Source organism: Anolis carolinensis, chromosome 2 (genome assembly GCF_035594765.1).
Source record: "Anolis carolinensis isolate JA03-04 chromosome 2, rAnoCar3.1.pri, whole genome shotgun sequence".
NCBI lineage: Eukaryota > Metazoa > Chordata > Lepidosauria > Squamata > Dactyloidae > Anolis > Anolis carolinensis.
In genome coordinates, this window is record NC_085842.1 from 288934087 (window position 1) to 288956165 (window position 22079).

The following is a 22079-nucleotide window of genomic DNA, read 5'->3' on the forward strand; positions in this document are numbered from 1 at the left end:
AGTATAACAAATATGTATTAAATCAACATCTTAGAAGAAAGGTGTTTTATAGCAATGTTTTCATATTTTGTGTTTGTGTGTGAGTGAGACTCATGCACTGATGTAACTCCTCTACACTTATTTACAGAAGTTAATATCGGATCATCATTTGTTTATTGCAGGGCTTGTAATTCAGTTTTCACAGCACTAGAACACTGTCATGAAGCCATAGAAATAACTAGTGAAGATCATGTAATTCAGGTATGGAGAAAACATTTTTTCTTATAAAATCTATGTATCAGTTTATCACTATCAGTTAATATCTATACATCCATACTTGTTTATTCATGGAAATAAACCACCATTTGCTTTTTATGGTCTATGTGTGTAGATTTTTTATAGGTTCTTGCAGTTCTTTTTAATTTTCTGTCAATGAAGCCTTCTGCTATGAAATGTGTATACTGGCAGGAGAATCCACAGGGACTGAATGCATTTCGAAATGAATGTTTACCTTGGTTGGTCACGTGTTTTCATTACCTTGCAGTATGTTAACCCAGCCTTTGAGCGGATGATGGGCTACCAAAAGGGAGAACTGATAGGGAAGGAGCTAACTGAGCTTCCAAAAAGTGACAAAAATCGTGCAGACTTGCTGGACACAATCAACACATGCATCAAAAGAGGAAAAGTAGGTGCCAAGCTAGAATCCACCTGCTAGAATCATTCTGCTTTGTTTCTATTAGAGATCAAAATAGTCCCTTTACATACAGTTTTATAAATTACAAATCAAGAACAGAACTCCTTTTAATTGTTGGAGAAATGAGGTCACAAAGCCTTTGATTCTTCAAGGAAAGATAGCTGTTTATAGCCATGCTCTCTTATTCTGGTATTGGTTATTATAGGCTGCTTTCAGGCAGGTTTATCCCAGGAAAAGGTGATCTTCCAGATGTTGTTGGACTCCAGCTCCCATCAGCTCCAGATGCAATGGGATGGGATGGGATTTGTAGGCCAACAACATATAAATGACCACAATTTTAGCATCCCTGCTCTAAAACCAGCTTTCTAATCCTTAACTTATGAACTGCTACATTGGAAGGATGATATGCTGGGCCTCCCTTTATTATACTCATAGCATTGCATGACCTCCCTGCAGGAATGCCATATGTAATCCCTCATTTTCACCTGCATTCAACCATCTAAACCAGTGGGCTGTGCTAACTCTTCAGTTGGTATCAATGCTTGCCAGTCCTTTGCTAATTCCAAAGGTAGACTTGAATCCCATCTACACTGCCAGTATGAATTGTGAAATTGACCACTCAGGTCTCTCTTCCACTACATGGCCATGATATAGTGATAATTTCACAATTCACAAAGATGAAGGATTACGTGTTTCGTTTCCAACAACGAAATGTACCCCTGGATCTGTCACATTAAAAGTCTATGTTGTCACAAAATGCATTGTTTATTTTCAAAAAGGAGGTTCCATGAGTATTGCTTTCGCTTTACTTGTTCAGGAGTGGCAAGGAGTTTATTATGCACGAAGAAAATCTGGAGATAATATTCAGCAACATGTGAAAATAACACCCGTCACTGGCCAAGGAGGGTAAGTGTGCACTTTATTTTAATATGTTTCTCTGTTATATGTTCATCTATAAATACACAAGATCTGGTTCTGCATGGGTATGCACAGGCAGATAGGTATATGCATATGTATTATTATAAAACACTTTTTTGGTATTCATTTGAATGTAAAAGACTTATTATTCTAATTCCTCAAATGTTATTAGACTGCTGTTCAACTAAGTATATGTCAGCATTTCCTGGTGTTCAGTGCAATTCAATTTATCTTAAATAGCAATTTGTATAAGGCATTTCTTCAAAGCATTCCATAGTCGTTTGGAATGGGATAGAGAAAAATAGTATTTTAGTACTACTTTCATAAGATTCTATTGGCAGTCATGAAATTTAAAGTCATACAGTATATAGCGTAATGCAGAATGCTCTGAAATAAGTTCTTATATACAGCTAAAAATAATTACAGGATGTGTAATGTCTGCTTAAGCCTTGATATTTTTGCTTTATTAATGACTGGAAATCTGCTATTTTAACTACCAATAGTTATATAGTTATAGTATGAAGTAACACAGGTTATTGTTTTATATTGGTAGGAAAATCCGACATTTTGTGTCAATCAAGAAATTGTGCTGTACCAATGATAGCAACAAGCAGGTAGGCTCTTCTCCTTGAAAAATAACCTGTTTGTTGCCTTGTTGTTAACAATATCACATTATTTGAGTACTGCATTATGCTATAGATATTTTAAATCAATTTCTCTTGAAAAACTAAACTAGCAAGAAGTAATTTAATGGATCAAATTAAGGTGGCAGGTATGCATTTCAAAAATGGATTTTAATCCAATTTGTGGCAGTGCTATTTTACCTCTGAAAACTTGGCCTATATTTGGTAAGGATAAGGCATGTTCACACTGTGCTCCCAGGCTTAGTTAGTGAGATGCTCTTTCAAATTACATAGAACATACACTCTAGCAAAAAAAGGAAAGTGGCTCCATATTTATCCAATATAGAGAACTAATGGCACTGATGATCCATGATCTAAGTGGGAAGGGAGACCTTTTAATCTACCACTTTGAATGAGCTTCCCTCTTTGCTAACGCCAGGCCATTCCTAAATTGCTTAAGATGCAACTAAAGGTGTAAGGATATGCAAAAAAAAAAAAAAGTAGATGATAACTGTTTTCAAATCAACTTCAACATATAGCAATCCCATTTATGAGGGATCTCCAAGTCAGCCTATTTTCAACTGCCCTGCTCAGGTCTTGCAGACTCAGAGCTATGGTGTCTTTGATTGAGCTGTCGATCTAGAATGTAGCCTTTTTCTTTTCCTGCTGCTTCCTACCTTACCCAGAAATTTGATTCCAGTGTCCTACTTCAGGAACTGGGATGGGGAACTTCATTGCTATTGCTGAGTTGAAAAACCTTGTTGATCCACTGTAGAGCTACCAATAGAATCCAGTCTCCTTTTTTACCTGCTGCAATATTGACACCTAGGAAGTTTACATGCCTGATTTCATTTTATTTTTGACATATAATCCCAGACTTACAGGACCCATCATGATGAGAAGTGTGCAGGAGACCAGTTTCGCTCAGGTTAGAAAATTATTTTTCTTCATATGGCATAATTTAATCATGCAGAACTAGTCCAACTCTCAGATTGATGGGTGGTTGATATAACAGGAGACCCAAGTGGAGGTGGGTGTGGCTGTCTCATTATGCAGAGTCTGAAAACTTGAAAATGCTAAATGATGGCAATCTATAAGTTGCTGGCATTGAGAAGACTTTCTTGAAGGTTTCTAGAACATATGAGGACTCTATCATTACTCCAGGCTTTTCATTCCAGTTATTTTTTTCCCTGTGACATTTGAGTAGATTAGAAGAGAGGGGTGGCTTCTTGGCAAGTAAGTATGGGAACATGATGCTGAGGATCAAGTCCAGTGGGATGGAGACTATAGTACTTTGAGTCCAGTTTGAACAGGAGGCCTAATATCAATCAAAGGCATACATGCATGCACACAGTAGCCACCATCCAAGGGGGTGACACCAAACAACTCCTATAAAATTGCTGTGCTGTGTTTCATCAGACATATATTATGTTTATAAAAAAATATTCCTGTAGTTAGATATAACCATAATTTTTTTCATAAGCCTAGCTTACATGTATTGTATCAATAAAAATGGATCTTTGGTATTTGCTAGGCTTTGGTTCAAATCCCATTGTATAGAATGCTGTACTAAAATGGTGTCTCTTATATAAAATGTCAAAATCAAGGTTTTTTAAAATTTTGTGGGGTGGGCAGGAGGTAATTTTAAGCTGTAAAAGGGTGTTCCCATGGATGAAGAACCTGTGGATAAAACAGGACAACTGTACCTACAAGGTTAAAATGCTGATGTATTTTTGAATCTTCTAATGCACATATGCACCTCTCAAAGCTGTCCTTATTACCCAGTTTCAGTTAATGAGACTATGAAAATGTATACTGACCACTTTTAAAACACCTTCCTGTAATATTTATAGAATCTCACTCCTTCAGATGCAAGAACAGGAGGAAAGAGTCTGGTGATGTCAAATCAATAACCTCTAGAAGTAGTGATGGTAAGAAATCCGATAGTAGCTCAGCTGTCACTTTTACTGTTGAAGTTTTAAGTGAGTGGTATGATTTCAGAAACTGGGATCTGTATTAAAATGAGCAATAGAAGCAACGCTTATATTGTTGACTTGATTAAATGGCATTTCATCTATCTCTAAAGGTGAAATGATAGGGTTTTGTCTGCTTTTGTTTAACAAGCCAAAACGTTTCTCTTGAATGGCAGCCCCAAGTTTACAGAATCGGCGGTATTCATCAATGGCAAGAATCCACTCTATGACAATAGAAGCCCCAATCACAAAGGTAAAAGTCCAAATTGTTCTGGTGTAATTTTGTATATATCAACAGCCCTTAACTAGAATGGAGTAGAGCTAGGTCTATCAAGGCATTCAGGTATCTTGTCATATCCTGAGATTTTTCATAGGACATTTCACATTACCTCATATATAATATTCTTATCAAAAATGATGAGTATCAGAGTAAACAGGTTAAGCCACTCTAATTTTGACTTGTACCTTGCTAGTAAGCATTATTTATTCAAAAGTCCTTAATTGCATCTAAACATGAAACTACATTTAGCAGACAATTGTGTAGCCAAAAGTATCGGTCAACTCATGTAAAACAGACAGTGATCTTTTTTCAAACAGCAGTTCATGCGTCAGCTTCATACTAGGACTTACATCCAACTGCTCATTTAGAGATATTATGTAGCACTTATCTAATAGTTAGGCTTTGGATCAATGCAATTATGTGAGTGCTGCCTAACCCAGCAATGGATTCAATGGCTCTTTTCTAGTTAGAATTTTTTAAAAAAGGCTATTATCTGCAGATTTAAGCCATTAGCAATCAACCCTTCCATTGATTCGTTGTTGTTTTTTTCATGTTAGGAGCGACTTGAGAAACTGCAAGTCGCTTCTGATGTGAGAGAATTGGCCATCTGCAAGGACGTTGCCTAAGGGATGCATGTGGGAGGCTTCTCTCATGTCCCCACATGGGAAGCTGGAGCTGACAGACGGGAGCTCCCTGAATTCAAACCTCTTATCTTTCGGTCAGCAGTCCTGCCTGCACAAGAGTTTAACCCATTGTGCTATCGGGGGCTCCATAATTAGTTGATAAAAACAGTTTTAATTAGATCCATTTTAATTGATCACAGTTGGTTTGAAAGTTAAGGACATATTTGATTTTGCTTTGTAGCTGTTTTGCTACAATTATACTATGGAATTGTTAAAAAAAATAAGGGTATCTATTCCCTATGATATGTAGCTTTTAGTTAAAGTCTTGCCAGTATATCCATCATTATATTTCTTCTGATCTACCAGCAGAAGCACTCAATCTGCTGAAACCAAACAAATGTGTTCCTTAGGGAAGGGAAACCCTCTAGAGCAGGGGTCCCTAAACTAAGGCCCATTGTCCGGATGTGGCCCTTCAAGGTAATTTACCTGCCCCTCACCCTGAACTTTAGACTTTTGTCCTAAGTCTGAAACGACTTGAAAGCACACAACAATAGTCCTAATTAACTTGACTATCTTATCAGCCAAAAGGAGGCCCACCCTTCCCATTGCAATACTGGTAAGTTTATATTGGTTGAAATTGTTCATCATTTGAAATATTGTATTATTCTTTTTTTTTTTTTTTTGCTTTGCAAATAAGGTATTTGCATTTCTTAAAATGTAATACTTTTACTTCTTTAATGCTACCAAACATATGAAAAAATATCTGTGATGGATTGAAAGTAACAATGTTCTTGCTATATCTGACTTGTTTGTGTTTGTAACCCTTCAGGTCATTAATATTATCAATTCAGCTCAAGAAAATAGCCCCGTAACTGTAGCAGAGGCCTTGGATAGGGTTTTGGAAATCTTGCGGACAACAGAACTTTATTCCCCTCAACTCGGTACCAAAGATGAAGATCCTCACACTAGTGATCTTGTTGGAGGGCTCATGACTGTGAGTAAGAAGACATAAAATGAAGTATATCAGTGGCATTCAGTTTTAGGATCTTCAGTTGCTGCATGTCATTGTTTGAATTGTGTTTATATTTTATTAATTGCAGTACATTTACTCTTTTGATTCTGTATATAATAGATTTTGTGGTTTTGTACCCCCAATAAAGATGTGCTGTTATTCTACACTGGCTATTTTTAGTTCTATTTGCATAATGTATACTTAGCATGCATAAGTAAGGGATATCTCTTGGACTAATACCCACAATAGTCAGCATCCACAATGAATGAAGACGGGCTGCAAATCTCAGTGTAAGGAGGGTGACATTTTCCAGACCACTTTCTCTAGGTTGCATATCCATAACTGCAATACTGAATAACAACTACTATTTACATAAATAAGCTTTTTAATATAGGGTATATGCTTCTGTGATTATTTGAAACATATTGTTCATTTTTCAGAGTGAATAAATCTAGTAATACTTTATCACTAATATTCCCCTTTGCTTCTTTAAATGCAATATCATTTAAAAGTGAACTTTCAATGTTTCATCCTTGCGTTATGAAATGCCACATCAAACAACTTGTGCTTCATGTCCTTTCAGGATGGCTTGAGAAGGCTGTCAGGAAATGAATACGTATTTTCTAAAAGTAAGTTCACATGTCAAAGCCTTGTTGTATTTTTATTTCATTTGTTATTAATGTTGCAGAACAGTTTAAACTTGCTCAAAATCAGGGCTGCAAAGAATCACTCAAATGCATTTTCTGTGGCCTTACCCAATTCTTCCTCCCAAATAGAGTAGAGCAGCCATGTGCAAACTTCGACCCTCCAGGTGTTTTGAACTTCAACTCCCACAATTCCTAACAGCCTATCGGCTGTTAGGAATTGTGGGAGTTGAAGTCCAAAACACCTGGAGGGCCAAAGTTTGCCCATGCCTGGAGTACAGCCATTGAATTAATGGTATCTTGGTAAATGAAAACTCACCTACAGTCAGGTTTACCTCACCTCAATAGGTTTACTTTAATTGGAGTTAGGCTTGCCTTTACAAATAAACTATCAACTGAATTTTCTAAACGAACAGAGCAGCTTATTATTAGTTTTTCCTTTTCTGTTTCCAAAAATCCTTATTACAGACAGAAAAGGGACTGTTAGCTGTTTCTGAAAACACAAATATCTGTACTGCAGTACGGAAAATGGCCCTTGAGCTTACTCATCAACAGCCACAGACAAAAAGATTTAAAATTCAAATTTCCATTCCTGGCATCAACAGCTTTCTGTAGCACTGGGGTACTACCACCTGCCTTTGAAATTTATGTGCTAATTTTCATTGAAGTAATCCAACATGATCTTGGCCTTAGTATCTTAGTACATTAAGTTTCAAACAAAAGTACAACCTAGTAAGGGTAAGCTATGTATCTACATGTTGATGTTCATCCATAGGGTTGTGCTTATCAGGATCTGATGTAGTGGTTTGCTGCATCTTCTGATGGACTTGCACGTCCCTGTTTGCAGCTTGCTGCCCATGACTATAGGCCACGTGAGACAGGAAACACTAGTTAAGGAAAATACAAGATGGGTAATGCATATGTGTGTATACACATACACACGCATACAGTATGAACCCCATATCTATGGGACTAATATCAGTGGCTTCAATTATTAACATCCAAAGTACTATGTCCTCTCCAGACTTCAATAAGGAGATATGAGCTTGAGCATAAAACTACAGGGAGGTGAGCCACCAAAGTGTACTATTACTCCTTACACAAAATGATTGGAATAATTCCATGTTTGAAGCAAGGCTTAAAAGAGTTAGGTTTCCAGATGCTGTTTTAACACATGCAATTCTCCCGTTCAGGATTCAGACTTAATGGCCAACATCCTGTTAGCTGGCATAACTACACTGTCATAGGAAGATGCAACAATAGAATAGCCGTGGCAGAAATAATGGATGCACCTACACTGTTAAATTAATGCAGTTTGACATCACTTCAGTGCTATGGAATCCTGATGTTTGTAATTTGGTGAGGCACCTGCACTCTTTGGCAGAGAAAGATGAAGAACTTGTAAAACTACAACTCCCATGATTTCTTAACATTGAGACATGGCAGTTGAGGTGGTTTCAAACTGCATTGATTCTGCAATGTAGGTGCACTCAGCAACAGAAAGCATAGCAATAATGGGGGGACGGGACAAGTGAGGTTATATATATATAACCATATAATGCAATTCAAACTTCATTAGGAGATAAGGCTGCCCTGCTGCTTGAAAGCTGCTTAGGAAATGATGCCCCTTACACACGAAAAGTGTCCTGTGCCATTATACTTGGCCCCTATGTTCCCACTAGCAATTGTCTATTGAGGACTCTTCAGACTTGACATAAGGGCCACAATTTGTCTCTTTATCATTTGAACAGATACAAACCAGAGCCATGGTCACCTTTCAGTGCCAGTTACTATCAATGATGTCCCGCCCTGCATTGCACGCTTACTGGAGAATGAAGAGAGCTGGGACTTCAATATTTTTGAATTGGAAGCTGTTACAAATAAAAGGCGAGCCTTCTTTTTGTACTTATATCTCAGATGAATGGGAAACAGTTGCTGAGCAAGCTGAGACATGAATGGTGCCTATCTAACAAACGGTCCCTGGCAATAGGTATGGCTGTTGACACAGACAGCCTTGAGTAACTTGTGCTTCCTTTCTCCTTGCTTCTTGTTTAACATATAAAGTGAGTGCCAGCATGCCCTTCCTTATCACACATTAAATGTTTTGCTGTCTACTTCAGAACAAAGAAGACAATGTTTCATTGTTTGGATCCACCCATTTATCCTGCACCCCTTGTGCCCCACTGCTTTTCCTTCCTTGAAATTACATATCTTCCATGGATCAGGTAGTGTCCTTCTCCTGAAATGAAGTTATGTATAAGAATTTTAAATTTCATTGTATACTAATAATTTTGGCTATTACCATTACCTACTCAGGCCAGCGACATTCAACACACAGGGTTTACCTATTATAAAAGTGTGATACCACTTTAACTCCTCTGGCTCCATCCTAGGAAACTTGGTAGTTTTGTGATATTCTTAGATTACCCTGCATCTAGTACAATTCAAGGGAATGGAGTAGAGCACTTCAGCAAGGAATCATAAATACTGTATCTCGCCAAACTACAAATCCCAGGATTCTGTATGAGGGAGCCAACTATACTACCTTAATATCAAAATGTTGAAGAGTCTTCGTGCAACAGGAATGTGTTTCTCTGCTTTTTATAAGGCAGGATATGCAGTGCTAATGGTGTCATTTGTCTAATGAATTGAGGCTAACTCTGATGAAATACAGGAGGATGGATAGTAATTAGTTTTCTTTTACAGGTTTCTGATTTCCTCTCTGATTCTGTTCCAGGCCACTGGTTTACCTGGGTTTGAAAATCTTTGCCCGCTTTGGTGTCTGTGAATTTTTAAACTGTTCAGAAGCAACCCTAAGAGCCTGGTTCCAAGTGATCGAAGCCAACTACCACTCCTCCAATTCCTACCACAACTCCAGTCACGCAGCTGATGTCTTACATGCTACTGCATTCTTTCTGGGGAAAGAGAGAGTTAAGGTACAGTTTCTTTTGGGACTTTGAAATACTACTCATTATTAAATCATTAATTTATTTTGGAATGCCCGGTGGGCTGTAGTGTTGGAGGATGAAAAACAAAGACTTTATTCATAGTTTGCTAAATTTTCAAAGCAATCTACTTATTCATAAGCCTTTTACAAATTTTCTAACTAACAGCATATTACTACCTGATGGGTTCTTTGTCACCTGCCTTGGCATTACTTGATTGGTTATAGTTTGATCTCAACCTGCAAGAGAGGTTAAGACAGTAGTAATTTTGCACTTACTACTAAAACATTCCAGGGCTGAACACTAACTCAAAATGACCTTGGCCTGCTATCTAAATTTTCTTAACATAAAAATTATCAAGAAGGCAAGAGGCTATTGTCTTAAATTATCAGAAGACAGGTGTTACTTAAGTGCTGGAAAATACAATAATAAATAATAAGAAAAAGGTTTTCTCTCAATCTGCTAATGACATACTGACTCCAGTAACATTTCATGAATGAGGGAAGTAGCTCACAGAATTAAGTACATTTTCTAGAAGCCCCCTAAAGGAAAGAAGGCCCTCATGAGAAGTTTGCTTCATAGGATGCAATTTTATGAAATAGATTTTTTAAGGAAATGTCCAAGTACCGTATATACTCAAGTATAAGCTGACTCGAATATAAGCCAAGGCACCTAATTTTACCTCTAAAAACTGGGAAAACTTATTGACTCACGTATAAGCCAAGGGTGGGAAATGCAGCAGCTAATGGTAAATTTCAAAAATAAAAATAGATACCAATAAAATTACATTAATTGAGGCATCAGTAGGTTATTTTTTTTAATATTTACATAAAACTGTAATTTAAGATAAGACTGTCCAACTCTGATTCAATCATTATTCTAACCTTCTTCAATGTAAATGTGCTTACATATCCTTCCAATAATAGAGTAAAATAATTAATGTAAGAATAACAATAATAGAGTAAAATAATAAATGTAATAATAACAATAATAGAGTAAAATAATAAATGTAATAACAGTAAAATAATAAATGTAATAATAATTATAAAATAATAAATGTAATAATAATAATAATAATAATAATAATAATAATAATAATAATAATAATAATGAGTAAAATAAGGTTGGAAGGAAGGAGGGGGGGGCAGACCAGAGAGGGAAGCATGGGGAGCAGATCTCCCAGCCAGCAGCAGCAGCAGGGAGAGGAAGGAAAAGGCACAAGCGAGGCAAGGGAGGTAATCATTTTGTTATTAATATTATCTTAAATGTATCCTTGGAAGGTAGAGTTTGTTGCAGTTTGTTCAGTGCGTGCAAGTCCAGAAGATTAGTCCTTTTGTTTGTTCAAAGATGAGCAACTCAAAATAGAAGAATGCAAAACTCAAATTTACTCTTATACAAGCAGAGTTCAAGAAAACAACGACTTCAGCACAAACCAATAATACAGTCACAGTTCTTCTGAGTATTACACTCACATAGTCCATGCATTTGATTCATGCAATTCTTCCAGTAGAAAATCTGTCTCTTCCAATGTTGCTTCTTTGGACATGGAGACAGGTTTGCCAGCATCAAATGGGCTGCAAATCAGGAGCTGACGCCGAGTAGCAAGAATTCAGCAAACCCAGGAGCAAATGTTCTATCAGCATAAAATTCACTGATGGGTTTATTCCAAGAATAAGTAATTATTAAAGAACTGCAGGAAATGTCATCTCAGAGTTCTGCAAAATAGAAAAGAGGGGTATACAAGCTCATCCAAACTTAGATGCTGATGATTGCAACATTTTATTTTTGTAAATATAGGTGAATGAGATTAAACTCTTTCTTGTAGGGAAGCCTTGGTCTTTTAGATGAAGTGGCTGCTTTAATAGCTGCAACGATTCATGATGTGGATCATCCGGGACGGACCAACTCTTTTCTGTGCAATGCAGGCAGTGAGCTGGCTGTTTTATACAATGACACGGCCGTATTGGAGAGCCATCACACCGCTCTGGCTTTCCAGCTGACAACAAAAGACAACAAGTGCAACGTTTTTAAGAATCTCAACAGGTTAGTTTTGAGAATATGAAGAACATCTGGATGATTACCTGTATGAAGTCTGCTTTCTCTAAAAATGTATCTTTATATGAATTTTTTTGAATGTTAGTTCATATAAATGTCCAAAGATATGGAGATATATTACTGAAATAGGCAAGTCACTTATATGGGATTGCACATATTCACTACTATATAATTAAGAAATATGGAAATGCTTGAATTCAGACATTAATAGTTCCAAGAAGAGAGGCAATAGTTAATAATAAAGATTTCAGTCAAATTTAAGAAATAATCCTATTACAAGCCAACCCGGGTCTACCAGAAACCCCACTGTTGCTTTTATATCTTTCTATAGTCCAAATTCCCTTCAGCAAGCCATTGATCTAAGCTGTCTCAAAAAGAGACCTAGATGCATCTCTAATATAGAATTGTGTATGCTTTTGCAATCATAGAGAAGCCCTGAAAATGTTATGAATGGTAAACATGGTAAAATAACAAAAAGGGATTCTCAGAATTGTTTTCCCCCTTTTCAGAAATCATTATCGAACGCTTCGCCAGGCAATTATTGACATGGTTTTGGCAACAGAAATGACCAAACATTTTGAACATGTAAACAAATTTGTGAACAGCATCACTAAGCCTATGGCCTCGGAAGAAACCAATGCCAATGTAAGTTCCAGAATGCAGTCTGACTAGTGAGTTAATATCTCTGGCATGTTTTTCTGTGGACAGTTTTTTTAATATTTATTTTTAATTTTAAATGCTCACAACCAGGATCTTTCATGAAACATCTTGATAGTCTTGATAAATATACTGCCTTGAAAATGTTACCAAAATTGAGGGTTAGGCAGTGTGTAGAGCCACCAGATTCATACTATCTTCAGGACCTGTTTTGTTCCACCCACAATATCTATTCCAGAGAATCCTCTCCCCTAGAAATTCAATTTTTCTCCACCTGGAGAATACAACAGTATTTGCCAGAAGTGATGAACTGGGTTCCTTCCAACTGTCAAATAGGGGTAGGCCTCAAAAGCTACTTTTGATTTCTTTTTCAGAGCTAGTGTGGAGAATCCTGGAGACCTTCCCATAACTGCCTACTCAGATAAATAAAAACCATTGAAATTATGAATCTCTGTATTTCTACACTGTCTTAATGATGTAGGCACATATTATTTATTCTGTAGTATGAATTAGACTCCCAGTCCAGCCAGGTACCTGGCATTATTTTACTACTCGAGGTCTTTTCTTGCTCTGATATGTGACTTGTATAAATTGGAAGGACAGAGATTGAACGTACCGAAGTATGTGCCATACATATGAATTATAAACCCTTTCTTCCCACTGATTAACTACATATCTGCGCTGTCCATAGAACCTTACATATCTACCATATGCTCTGTTGCAGCTAATTGCCTTAAAGAACTATATATTATATTGACTATCCATATAATCTAGCAGTATATGCACAGTACTGTACAATTGCCGTGTCAGCTGGGTGTGGGTGTGAGAATCGTCACCCAAAAAGTGTTATACTCTGAACTATGCCAATCATAGCATCAGACGTCTGTGCCTTTGTAGCTGATAGGGACTGAATGAGAACTGAACGTTATCTGTCCGCTGAGCAAACGTGCTAATATATATTGATTGATTGATTGATTGATTTCAAGCAAATATCCCATCCTTCTCACCTTGAGGGGGGACTCAGGGTGGCCTCACAATTACCAATCATTAGATGCTAGACAACATAATATTTAATATTTAAAACAATTACAGTTAAAAATTAAACATTAATATATATATAAATCTGGTTCTTTTTTTAAAAAAATCATTTTGTTTCTCTTCCATTACTTCTTTTGCAGTTAATTGTTCCATTATAATAGACTGAAGCTAATGAAAGTTTTCTAATAATTTAGAACACTTTATCAATTATAAAATTTTAGTACAGTGCAACTACTTGTCTACAGATTCAATATTCAGTTTCACTTATCTGTGCTCCAAAAAAAAATTCCCTCCCGAAAGTATTTGGGGGTCTTTATAGATCCTCCAATGCAATTCTGTAACATGGTTGTGGCCCAAATACAGTGAAAATATAGGGTTCACTATTATCCAAGGTTCCAGGTATCTAAAGGTCTTGGTACTATAGCATTTTGTAATATTGTATTTTGCAATAAGTTTGAATGACCCAGCTGTTCCACTTATTTACTCTTAACTCACATATTCCATTCTACATTACCAATTATGAGGGATCTCTTACGTTGTAAATTGTTTTTAAAAACGCCATCACGCCTTTATAATTGTTATGAGAAGCTTTGTTGAGTCCACAATAACCCAGTATCTGTTTTTCAGAATGATAGCAGTGACTGCGAATGTGCCACCAGTCTCAAGAACTTTCCGGATAACCAGACATTGATCAAACGTATGATGATTAAATGTGCAGATGTTGCAAATCCATGTCGTCCTCTAGAATTGTGCATTGAATGGGCAGGGAGAATTTCTGAAGAATATTTTGCACAGGTATGGATTTATAACAATTATTTTCTCATGCTGTTTGGAAAAAGGGGTTTTCAAAAATCGCAATGCAATTGATTGGATCTACATTAGTCATAATTTACTAGATACTCACTGACTTCAATATTGTGAAGGAGGCACTAGGCAGACCTGCTATAGGGCCGCTCAGGCAGCCTGTGAAGGGGATGTGGGTAAAAAGAATATAACAAAATCATCATAGGTCTCTCTAGAAGATCAAATCAGGATGTTAGCTTTAACAAAGACGGGGCTTTGATTTGCCTTAGAGAAAGGTTTTGGATTTTACAGACAGGACAAAAAGAAGTTATGACTGGTCTGGGAAGCCTTGAAAAAATAGAATATTCAAAAGTTAATGTATTATTGTAGTCAGCCTTCCATGACACTGATTCTGTGTCCATGGATTCAACCATCCACAACTTGAAATTATTTTTTAATTTAAAAAAAATCCAAAGAGTAAATTTTGATTTTGTCATTTTATATAAGAAATACCCTCTTACTATGCCTTTGGATATACTGTAATGGGATTTGAGCATTCATTGATTTTGGTATTCACCGGAGGTCCTGAAACCAAACCTCAGTTGATACCAAGGGCCCACTGTACTGAGTTTTGTAACATTGCATTTTTTTAAAGTTACCTCTGGCTGTCCCTGTCTATCCTGATAAGGAGCCAGGCCACACTTACCATAAAGAACCCCATAGCAACACAGCCATAATTCCACATTTAATGGGACCATACTAAGTCCCAGGGAGCCAATCGAAAAAGAGATTAAGTGAGGAAGAAGAGTGGCAGGATTCCAAGGGCTGGAACTGTGGGGTCAGACTGGGAAAAGGGATATGTTATAATTCCACCCCATGATCAAGAAATACCAAGTAAACAAATTAAGATAAAAGGCAAACTGTCACGACCCAGGCTGCAGAGCACCAATAACCATACACAGAGGCCAGAATCTATCTAATATCTTTATTGTAGGAATATATAAAGTTAATAAAAACAAGTGTAGAAAATAGTCCAGAATTAGACCTTTCAGGAAAGGTCAGAATTAGTCCAGAAAAGCAATGTCCAATAAGAAATATTAAGGTCCAAAGTTGTAATCCAATAACCGAAACACTCACTTTGCCAAGCAAAGTGAGGGGAGATGACAAGGTCCTTTAGTCCATGAAACTTGAGCGAGGCTAGGAAATAACTTGATACTTGAAACAAGGCTTGAACGTGGAACAAGGTAACTAAGAACAAGAACAAGGTCCGTGGAATAACTTGATAAATCCGTGGAACAAGGCAAGGATTGATCCTGGGAAACAAGGCAAAGTCCGTAGATAAACAAAGGCTGGGAAGCAAGGCGAAGGCTGGATAGCAAGGCAAGGCTTGAGCAGGAGCGAGGCTTGAACCGGAGCGCGCTGTCCAGACACAACTCGCTCCGTAGGCTGACGAATTGACTCCGCGAAGTTACTACGCGGGTAAAACACCTAAATAGAGTCTAGCTTCCCGCCGAAGCAGTTCTCTGGGAATCAGAACCGAAAGCTAACTCTGAGACCAGATGTGAGACTCCCCAAAGATTCTCACGAGAAGCAGTCTTAATTGGCCACATTCTTAGCTGCAATCCTCGCACTCCTGCGCGAAGCTGAATCCAAACTTCTCTGTTGTTTACAAAACTCCCGGCGCAAGAATACGGGAGAAGTAGGCTCTGGGCTTGTTTGACATACTTCTGGGAGACAACTTTCTTGCAGGTGCAAGGTTCCCAGATCTGCCTGGGAAAGATCTGGCTGAGAGGAATCCAGTTCAGACTGGGAAGGTAAAAAACCCAAGTTTTCATCTTCATCAGGAATTACAATGTCCTGAGCAGGACTACAAGGCCCATGGGTCATCACACTATCCCCCTCCTCAAGGCCCCTCCCAAACTGGGGCCCTCTCCCCGAGGCGCGAGGTCGCGGTTTGGTGGGATAGGTCTGATGAAAGCGACGGGTTAGATCAGGGGCATGGACTGTGGAGGCGTCTTCCCAAGAGCGTTCCTCAGGGCCAAAACCCACCCAGTCAATGAGATATTGTAGGCGGCGGCGGTGAAAGCGAGAATCCAAAATGTCCTCAACCTCGAACTCCTCCTCCCCATTCATCAAAACAGGAGGGGGGGCCGGTTGGTCTGTATCAGGTCGCACACCATCCGCCGGAAGGAGCAGGGAACGGTGAAACACTGGGTGAATGCGCATTGAACGCGGAAGTTGGAGTTTGAAAGTCACGGGGTTTAATTGCGCCACCACTGGATAGGGACCAATGAAACGGGCATCTAACTTCCGGCAAGGGCGGTGGGAGGGCAGAAAGCGAGTGGACAGGAAAACCCGATCTCCTACCTTGATTTCAGGGCCCGGCTGGCGATGTTTGTCAGCGTGGCGTTTATAGTCCTCCTTGGCTTGGTCCAGTTGCTGGAGCAAAAGTTGTTGCACCGCTGTGAGTTCCTGCAGCCAATCCTCTGCTGCGGGAACCTCTGAAGTTTCAATGACAGGGGGAAAGAAACGTGGATGGAAGCCGTAGTTTGCAAAGAACGGCGTTTCTTTTGTAGAAGCTTGAACTCCATTGTTGTAGGCAAACTCAGACAGTGGTAACAGAGAAGCCCAATTGTCCTGTTGATAGTTTACATAACAGCGAAGATACTGCTCCAAAGTGGCATTGGTGCGCTCCGTTTGCCCATCTGTTTGGGGATGATGAGCTGAAGATAAGCGAGAGTCTATGCCCAATAGTTTTTGTAGTGCCTTCCAAAAACGAGAGGTGAATTGAGATCCACGGTCTGTGACTAAACTCTTGGGCAATCCATGTAGTCTGAAAACATGTTGAAGAAATAGATCCGCAGTTTCCTTGGCCGTGGGGAGGCCTTCGCAGGGAATGAAATGGGCTAACTTGGTGAATAGGTCCACCACCACTAAGATCGTGGTGAATCCACAGGAAGGTGGTAGGTCAGTGATGAAATCCGCGGAAATTATTTCCCATGGGCGAGATGGGGTAGGAAGGGGGTGTAAAAGCCCTGAGGGCTTCTCCCTTCGTATCTTGGAGCGCTGGCATACTGGGCAGGTGTTGACATATTTTTCCACATCCTTGCGGATCTTGGGCCACCAAAAATCCCTTAGGATCAAATGCATAGTTTTAAATAGTCCGAAGTGTCCTGCTGGTTTGCAGTCATGACACAGACGAAGCGCTTTTTCCCTGCCCGGTCCGGGTGGGATATAAACATGATTTCTATAGCAGAGCAGCCCATCTTTAAGCGAAAAGGGGAAATGCAGACCTTGGCGAAGTTGGTCCTGCGCCCAGGCATCTGCTTGCTGACTAGCCCTGATTTCTTGAGCACAGATGGGTCCTGGAGTAGGGGAAGTTGAACCAATGGGAATGGATTTGGTGTTCCCCACCGTGAGCGTGGCAAAGTTCTCAGGTTGTAGCAGTTGGGATTCAAAGGTCTCCTTGCGTCCTGCAGCGTATTCCGGTTTACGTGACAGGGCGTCTGCTTGCTTGGTTTGGGCTGGGGTCACATAATGGATTTGGAAGTTGAAACGTTCAAAGAATAAAGCCCAACGTTGCTGCCTCTGATTTAGTTTGCGGGCAGTTCTTAGATGTTCTAGATTACGATGATCAGTGTGGACTTCAATGGGAAATTTGGCCCCTTCTAGCCAATGTCTCCAAGTTTCAAAGGCTGCTTTTATGGCCAGTAGTTCTTTTTCCCAAATGGTGTAATTCCTCTCTGGTGTGGTTAGTTGACGAGAATAGAAGGCACAGGGGTGGAGGTGATCTCCCACCGGTTGTAAGAGTACAGCCCCAATTGCCACATCAGAGGCGTCCGCTTGCACCACAAAAGGGGTTCCAGGATTTGGGTGCTGTAGAATTGGCTGGGAGGTGAATAGTTTCTTTAGTTGCTGGAACCCTTTCTCTGCTTGATCAGTCCAGCGGAAAGGCTGCTTTCCACGGATGCAGCTAGTGATGGGGTCGGACCAGCGGGCAAAATCTGGAATGAACTTGCGGTAGTAGTTCGCGAACCCCAAGAAACGCTGCACCTCTTTCTTGTTAGTTGGCGCCCGCCATTCCAATACTGCTGAAACTTTGGCTGGATCCATGGAAAGCCCTAGAGGCGAGATGCGGTAACCAAGGAAATCTACCTCTTGTAGATCAAAAGCGCATTTTTCCAGCTTGGCATAAAGTCCATGATCCCGCAATCGTTGTAACACCATTTTGACGTGGTTCTCATGTTCTGATTGTGATCTGGAAAACACCAAAAAATCGTCCAGGTAGATTATCAAGAACCTGTCTAGATAGTCCTGAAAAATGTCATTGACAAAATGCTGGAACGTTGCGGGGGCTCCGCATAAACCGAAATTCATAACTCGGGACTCAAATAATCCGAATTTGGTCTGGAAGGCGGTCTTCCACTCGTCCCCTTCCCTGATGCGAACTAAGTTGTAAGCCCCCCGAAGATCCAGCTTGGTGTAAACCTTGGCTCCTCGAAGCCGATCCAGTAGATCCGAGATTAAAGGCAGGGGATAGCTGTTCCGCTTGGTGATATTGTTCAATGCTCTGTAGTCCACCACCAAGCGTAGTTCCCCTGACTTCTTCTTCACAAACATCACTGGGGAGGCGGCTGGGGATTGAGAGGGTCTGATGAATCCCTTGCGAAGGTTTGTCTCTAGGAATTCCCTGAGAGCTTCTTGCTCTGGTTCAGTCAGGGAGTAGAGATGCCCTCGCGGGATCGGGGCCCCCTCCACCAAGTCAATGGCACAGTCATAAGGTCTATGAGGGGGTAATTTTTCGGCTTCTTTCTCATTGAATACATCCCAATACTCGGAGTACTTCTTTGGCAAGGTGATGATGGGCTCGGTGTCTGTGGCATGGCATACCTTGGCTACGAGGCAATGGTTTTGGCAGTACGGTGAAGCAAACTGCAGTTCTCTGTTGGACCAGGAGATGTTAGGGTCGTGGAGAGTCAGCCATGGAATTCCCAAAATCACAGGGAAATGGGGGACCTCGGTAACAAAGAAGGAAATCTCTTCCATATGTTCCCTTATCCACATCCTGGTGGGTTCCGACCACTGACTTACGGGGCCCGTCTTGAGGGGACGGCCGTCTATGGCTTGCACCACACGGGCATTCTTGAAATCATGATATTGTAATCCCAGAGAGTCGGCATACTCTCTATCGATGAAATTGTTGGTAGCTCCAGAGTCTATCATGGCGTGGATCATGACGGGTCCCCTTTTTGCTGACCATAATGTGACCACGAGAAGGAACAGGACCCCGGTTGGCGGCTCTTGGATGGATTTTTTGACCGGGTTGGCGAGCCTCTCTACACCCGGTCGTTGGCTTCCCCCGCCGGCTGTGTGCCAGTCGGCTCAGACGCCTTCGTCTCCGTGGAGGACGCCGCCGCAAGACGGGCGGCAGGCTTCCCTTTGGCTGGGCACTCTCTGGCGAAGTGGCCCCCGTTCCCGCAGTACCAGCAGAGGTTTAAGCGTTGACGACGGGCCTTCTCGGCGGCATCTAGTCTGGGACGCACATTGCCCAACTGCATCGGCACCTCCTCGCCTCCTCTGGGGTATGGGGTTGGCGGTGGGGGTCTCCACACCGGACGTGGCTGAACGCTGGCGGGAGCGGGGGGTTTTGCCCCGGCTCTACTGCCCTGGCCTCGAACCCACTGTTTCCTGTTGGCAATCATGACTTCAGCCCGTAAACATTGATCAATGAGTGCCTCGAGGGTCTGGGGAGGATCCACCTTGGAGATTTCTTCCAGCATTTCAATGTTGAGACCCTCCCGGAATTGTCCCCTGAGGGCTACATCGTTCCAGCCGGTGTTGTGGGCCAGCACTCGGAACTCGGCTATATACTGAGACATAGGTCTGTCTCCTTGGAAAAGGCGACGGAGTTTGTGACCGGCTGCCTCCAAATTGTCCTCGATTCCCCAAGTCTCCTTGAGGTGGTCCAAGAAGTGTTGCGCTGATCTTAGGTGTGGAGAGGCTTGGTCGAACAGCGCCGTCGCCCAGCTGGCCGCTGGCCCGTCTAGAAGACTGTAAACCCATGCCACTTTGATGTCTTCTTGGGGAAACTCGGCAGCACGGGCCTCCAGATAAGCTTGACATTGGCGACGGAAGACATGAACCTTAGAAGCTTCTCCAGTAAACTTGGTTGGCAACGCCATGGCCGGAAGACGAACTCCGCGTTCCTTCAAACCCCTTATTTCTCCATCCTGTGCATTGAGCTTATCACGGATTCGGTCCACCTCTTCCTTGTCGATGGTGTAGGTAATCGGCTGGCCGCTCGGCCCAGGTACGACTCCGGTAGACATTCTGGCCGAGGTTAATTGGTGCTTAGGGTGGCGGAGTCAAACTGTCACGACCCAGGCTGCAGAGCACCAATAACCATACACAGAGGCCAGAATCTATCTAATATCTTTATTGTAGGAATATATAAAGTTAATAAAAACAAGTGTAGAAAATAGTCCAGAATTAGACCTTTCAGGAAAGGTCAGAATTAGTCCAGAAAAGCAATGTCCAATAAGAAATATTAAGGTCCAAAGTTGTAATCCAATAACCGAAACACTCACTTTGCCAAGCAAAGTGAGGGGAGATGACAAGGTCCTTTAGTCCATGAAACTTGAGCGAGGCTAGGAAATAACTTGATACTTGAAACAAGGCTTGAACGTGGAACAAGGTAACTAAGAACAAGAACAAGGTCCGTGGAATAACTTGATAAATCCGTGGAACAAGGCAAGGATTGATCCTGGGAAACAAGGCAAAGTCCGTAGATAAACAAAGGCTGGGAAGCAAGGCGAAGGCTGGATAGCAAGGCAAGGCTTGAGCAGGAGCGAGGCTTGAACCGGAGCGCGCTGTCCAGACACAACTCGCTCCGTAGGCTGACGAATTGACTCCGCGAAGTTACTACGCGGGTAAAACACCTAAATAGAGTCTAGCTTCCCGCCGAAGCAGTTCTCTGGGAATCAGAACCGAAAGCTAACTCTGAGACCAGATGTGAGACTCCCCAAAGATTCTCACGAGAAGCAGTCTTAATTGGCCACATTCTTAGCTGCAATCCTCGCACTCCTGCGCGAAGCTGAATCCAAACTTCTCTGTTGTTTACAAAACTCCCGGCGCAAGAATACGGGAGAAGTAGGCTCTGGGCTTGTTTGACATACTTCTGGGAGACAACTTTCTTGCAGGTGCAAGGTTCCCAGATCTGCCTGGGAAAGATCTGGCTGAGAGGAATCCAGTTCAGACTGGGAAGGTAAAAAACCCAAGTTTTCATCTTCATCAGGAATTACAATGTCCTGAGCAGGACTACAAGGCCCATGGGTCATCACACAAACATTACAACACTGCTTTTATCATGACCTTGAGGATTACTGGAAAGCATCTGTGCTGTCAGCAGCAAACTAATATAGTATTATGGGATTTGCTTGCAGTATAATTTTAAAATTAGGAGGGCCATGCTACTTTGATGTGATACACTAATGCCGGTGAAAATCATGTTGTGAGTCTGAGACCTACCCTAAACTTATTGAGGGTTCTTTGTTCTGCGTTTTATTTGTTGCTACTATTTTAACCTTCCAAAAATTCCAGTCTTTTGGTTGGTGTATGTCTTTCTTTGACATACAATTAGTGGCTCAGAGCTGATAAAGTTATTCTTTTGAATTATAATTAACAGAGCCTCTTATCAAACTGGGTAGGGGATGTTCAGAATTACAACCATAACATCCCCCCCCCCCCCCCCCAGAAAAAAACCCATTCAACTATGTCATTTCTCATAGTGGTCAGAGAGATGCCTTTGTCAGACGTGTTTTTCCTAGTATCTGGCATTGAGAGATATAGATTCTGT

The 22079-nt window shown here is 40.8% G+C and overlaps 2 protein-coding genes across 5 annotated transcripts in view; one reads left to right on the forward strand and one right to left on the reverse strand.

Annotated features, from left to right (window-relative positions):
* The window catches only part of pde8b (phosphodiesterase 8B), a 68004-nt gene that overhangs the window by 41629 nt on the left and 4296 nt on the right, over positions 1-22079 (forward strand). For 2 of the 3 annotated variants that reach the window (XM_003216304.4, XM_008102925.3), the window contains exons 7-20: positions 162-240; positions 524-664; positions 1491-1579; positions 2145-2205; positions 3091-3142; positions 4068-4145; positions 4364-4440; positions 5920-6084; positions 6686-6731; positions 8498-8633; positions 9484-9682; positions 11517-11734; positions 12256-12391; positions 14069-14236. In XM_003216304.4, coding sequence (XP_003216352.1) covers positions 162-240; positions 524-664; positions 1491-1579; positions 2145-2205; positions 3091-3142; positions 4068-4145; positions 4364-4440; positions 5920-6084; positions 6686-6731; positions 8498-8633; positions 9484-9682; positions 11517-11734; positions 12256-12391; positions 14069-14236 — 1645 coding nt within the window. The remainder of the gene's footprint in view (positions 1-161; positions 241-523; positions 665-1490; positions 1580-2144; positions 2206-3090; positions 3143-4067; positions 4146-4363; positions 4441-5919; positions 6085-6685; positions 6732-8497; positions 8634-9483; positions 9683-11516; positions 11735-12255; positions 12392-14068; positions 14237-22079) is intronic. The other variant, XM_062972347.1, reaches the window with a different exon arrangement.
* wdr41 (WD repeat domain 41) overlaps positions 11056-22079 on the reverse strand; it is a 32901-nt gene continuing 21877 nt past the window's right edge. Inside the window, exon 14 of one of the 2 annotated variants that reach the window (XR_010003568.1) lies at positions 11056-11406. The gene's annotated coding sequence lies outside the window, so the exon portion shown is untranslated. Of the gene's footprint in view, positions 11407-11546; positions 11688-22079 lie in introns of those variants that run through there. The other variant, XR_010003567.1, reaches the window with a different exon arrangement.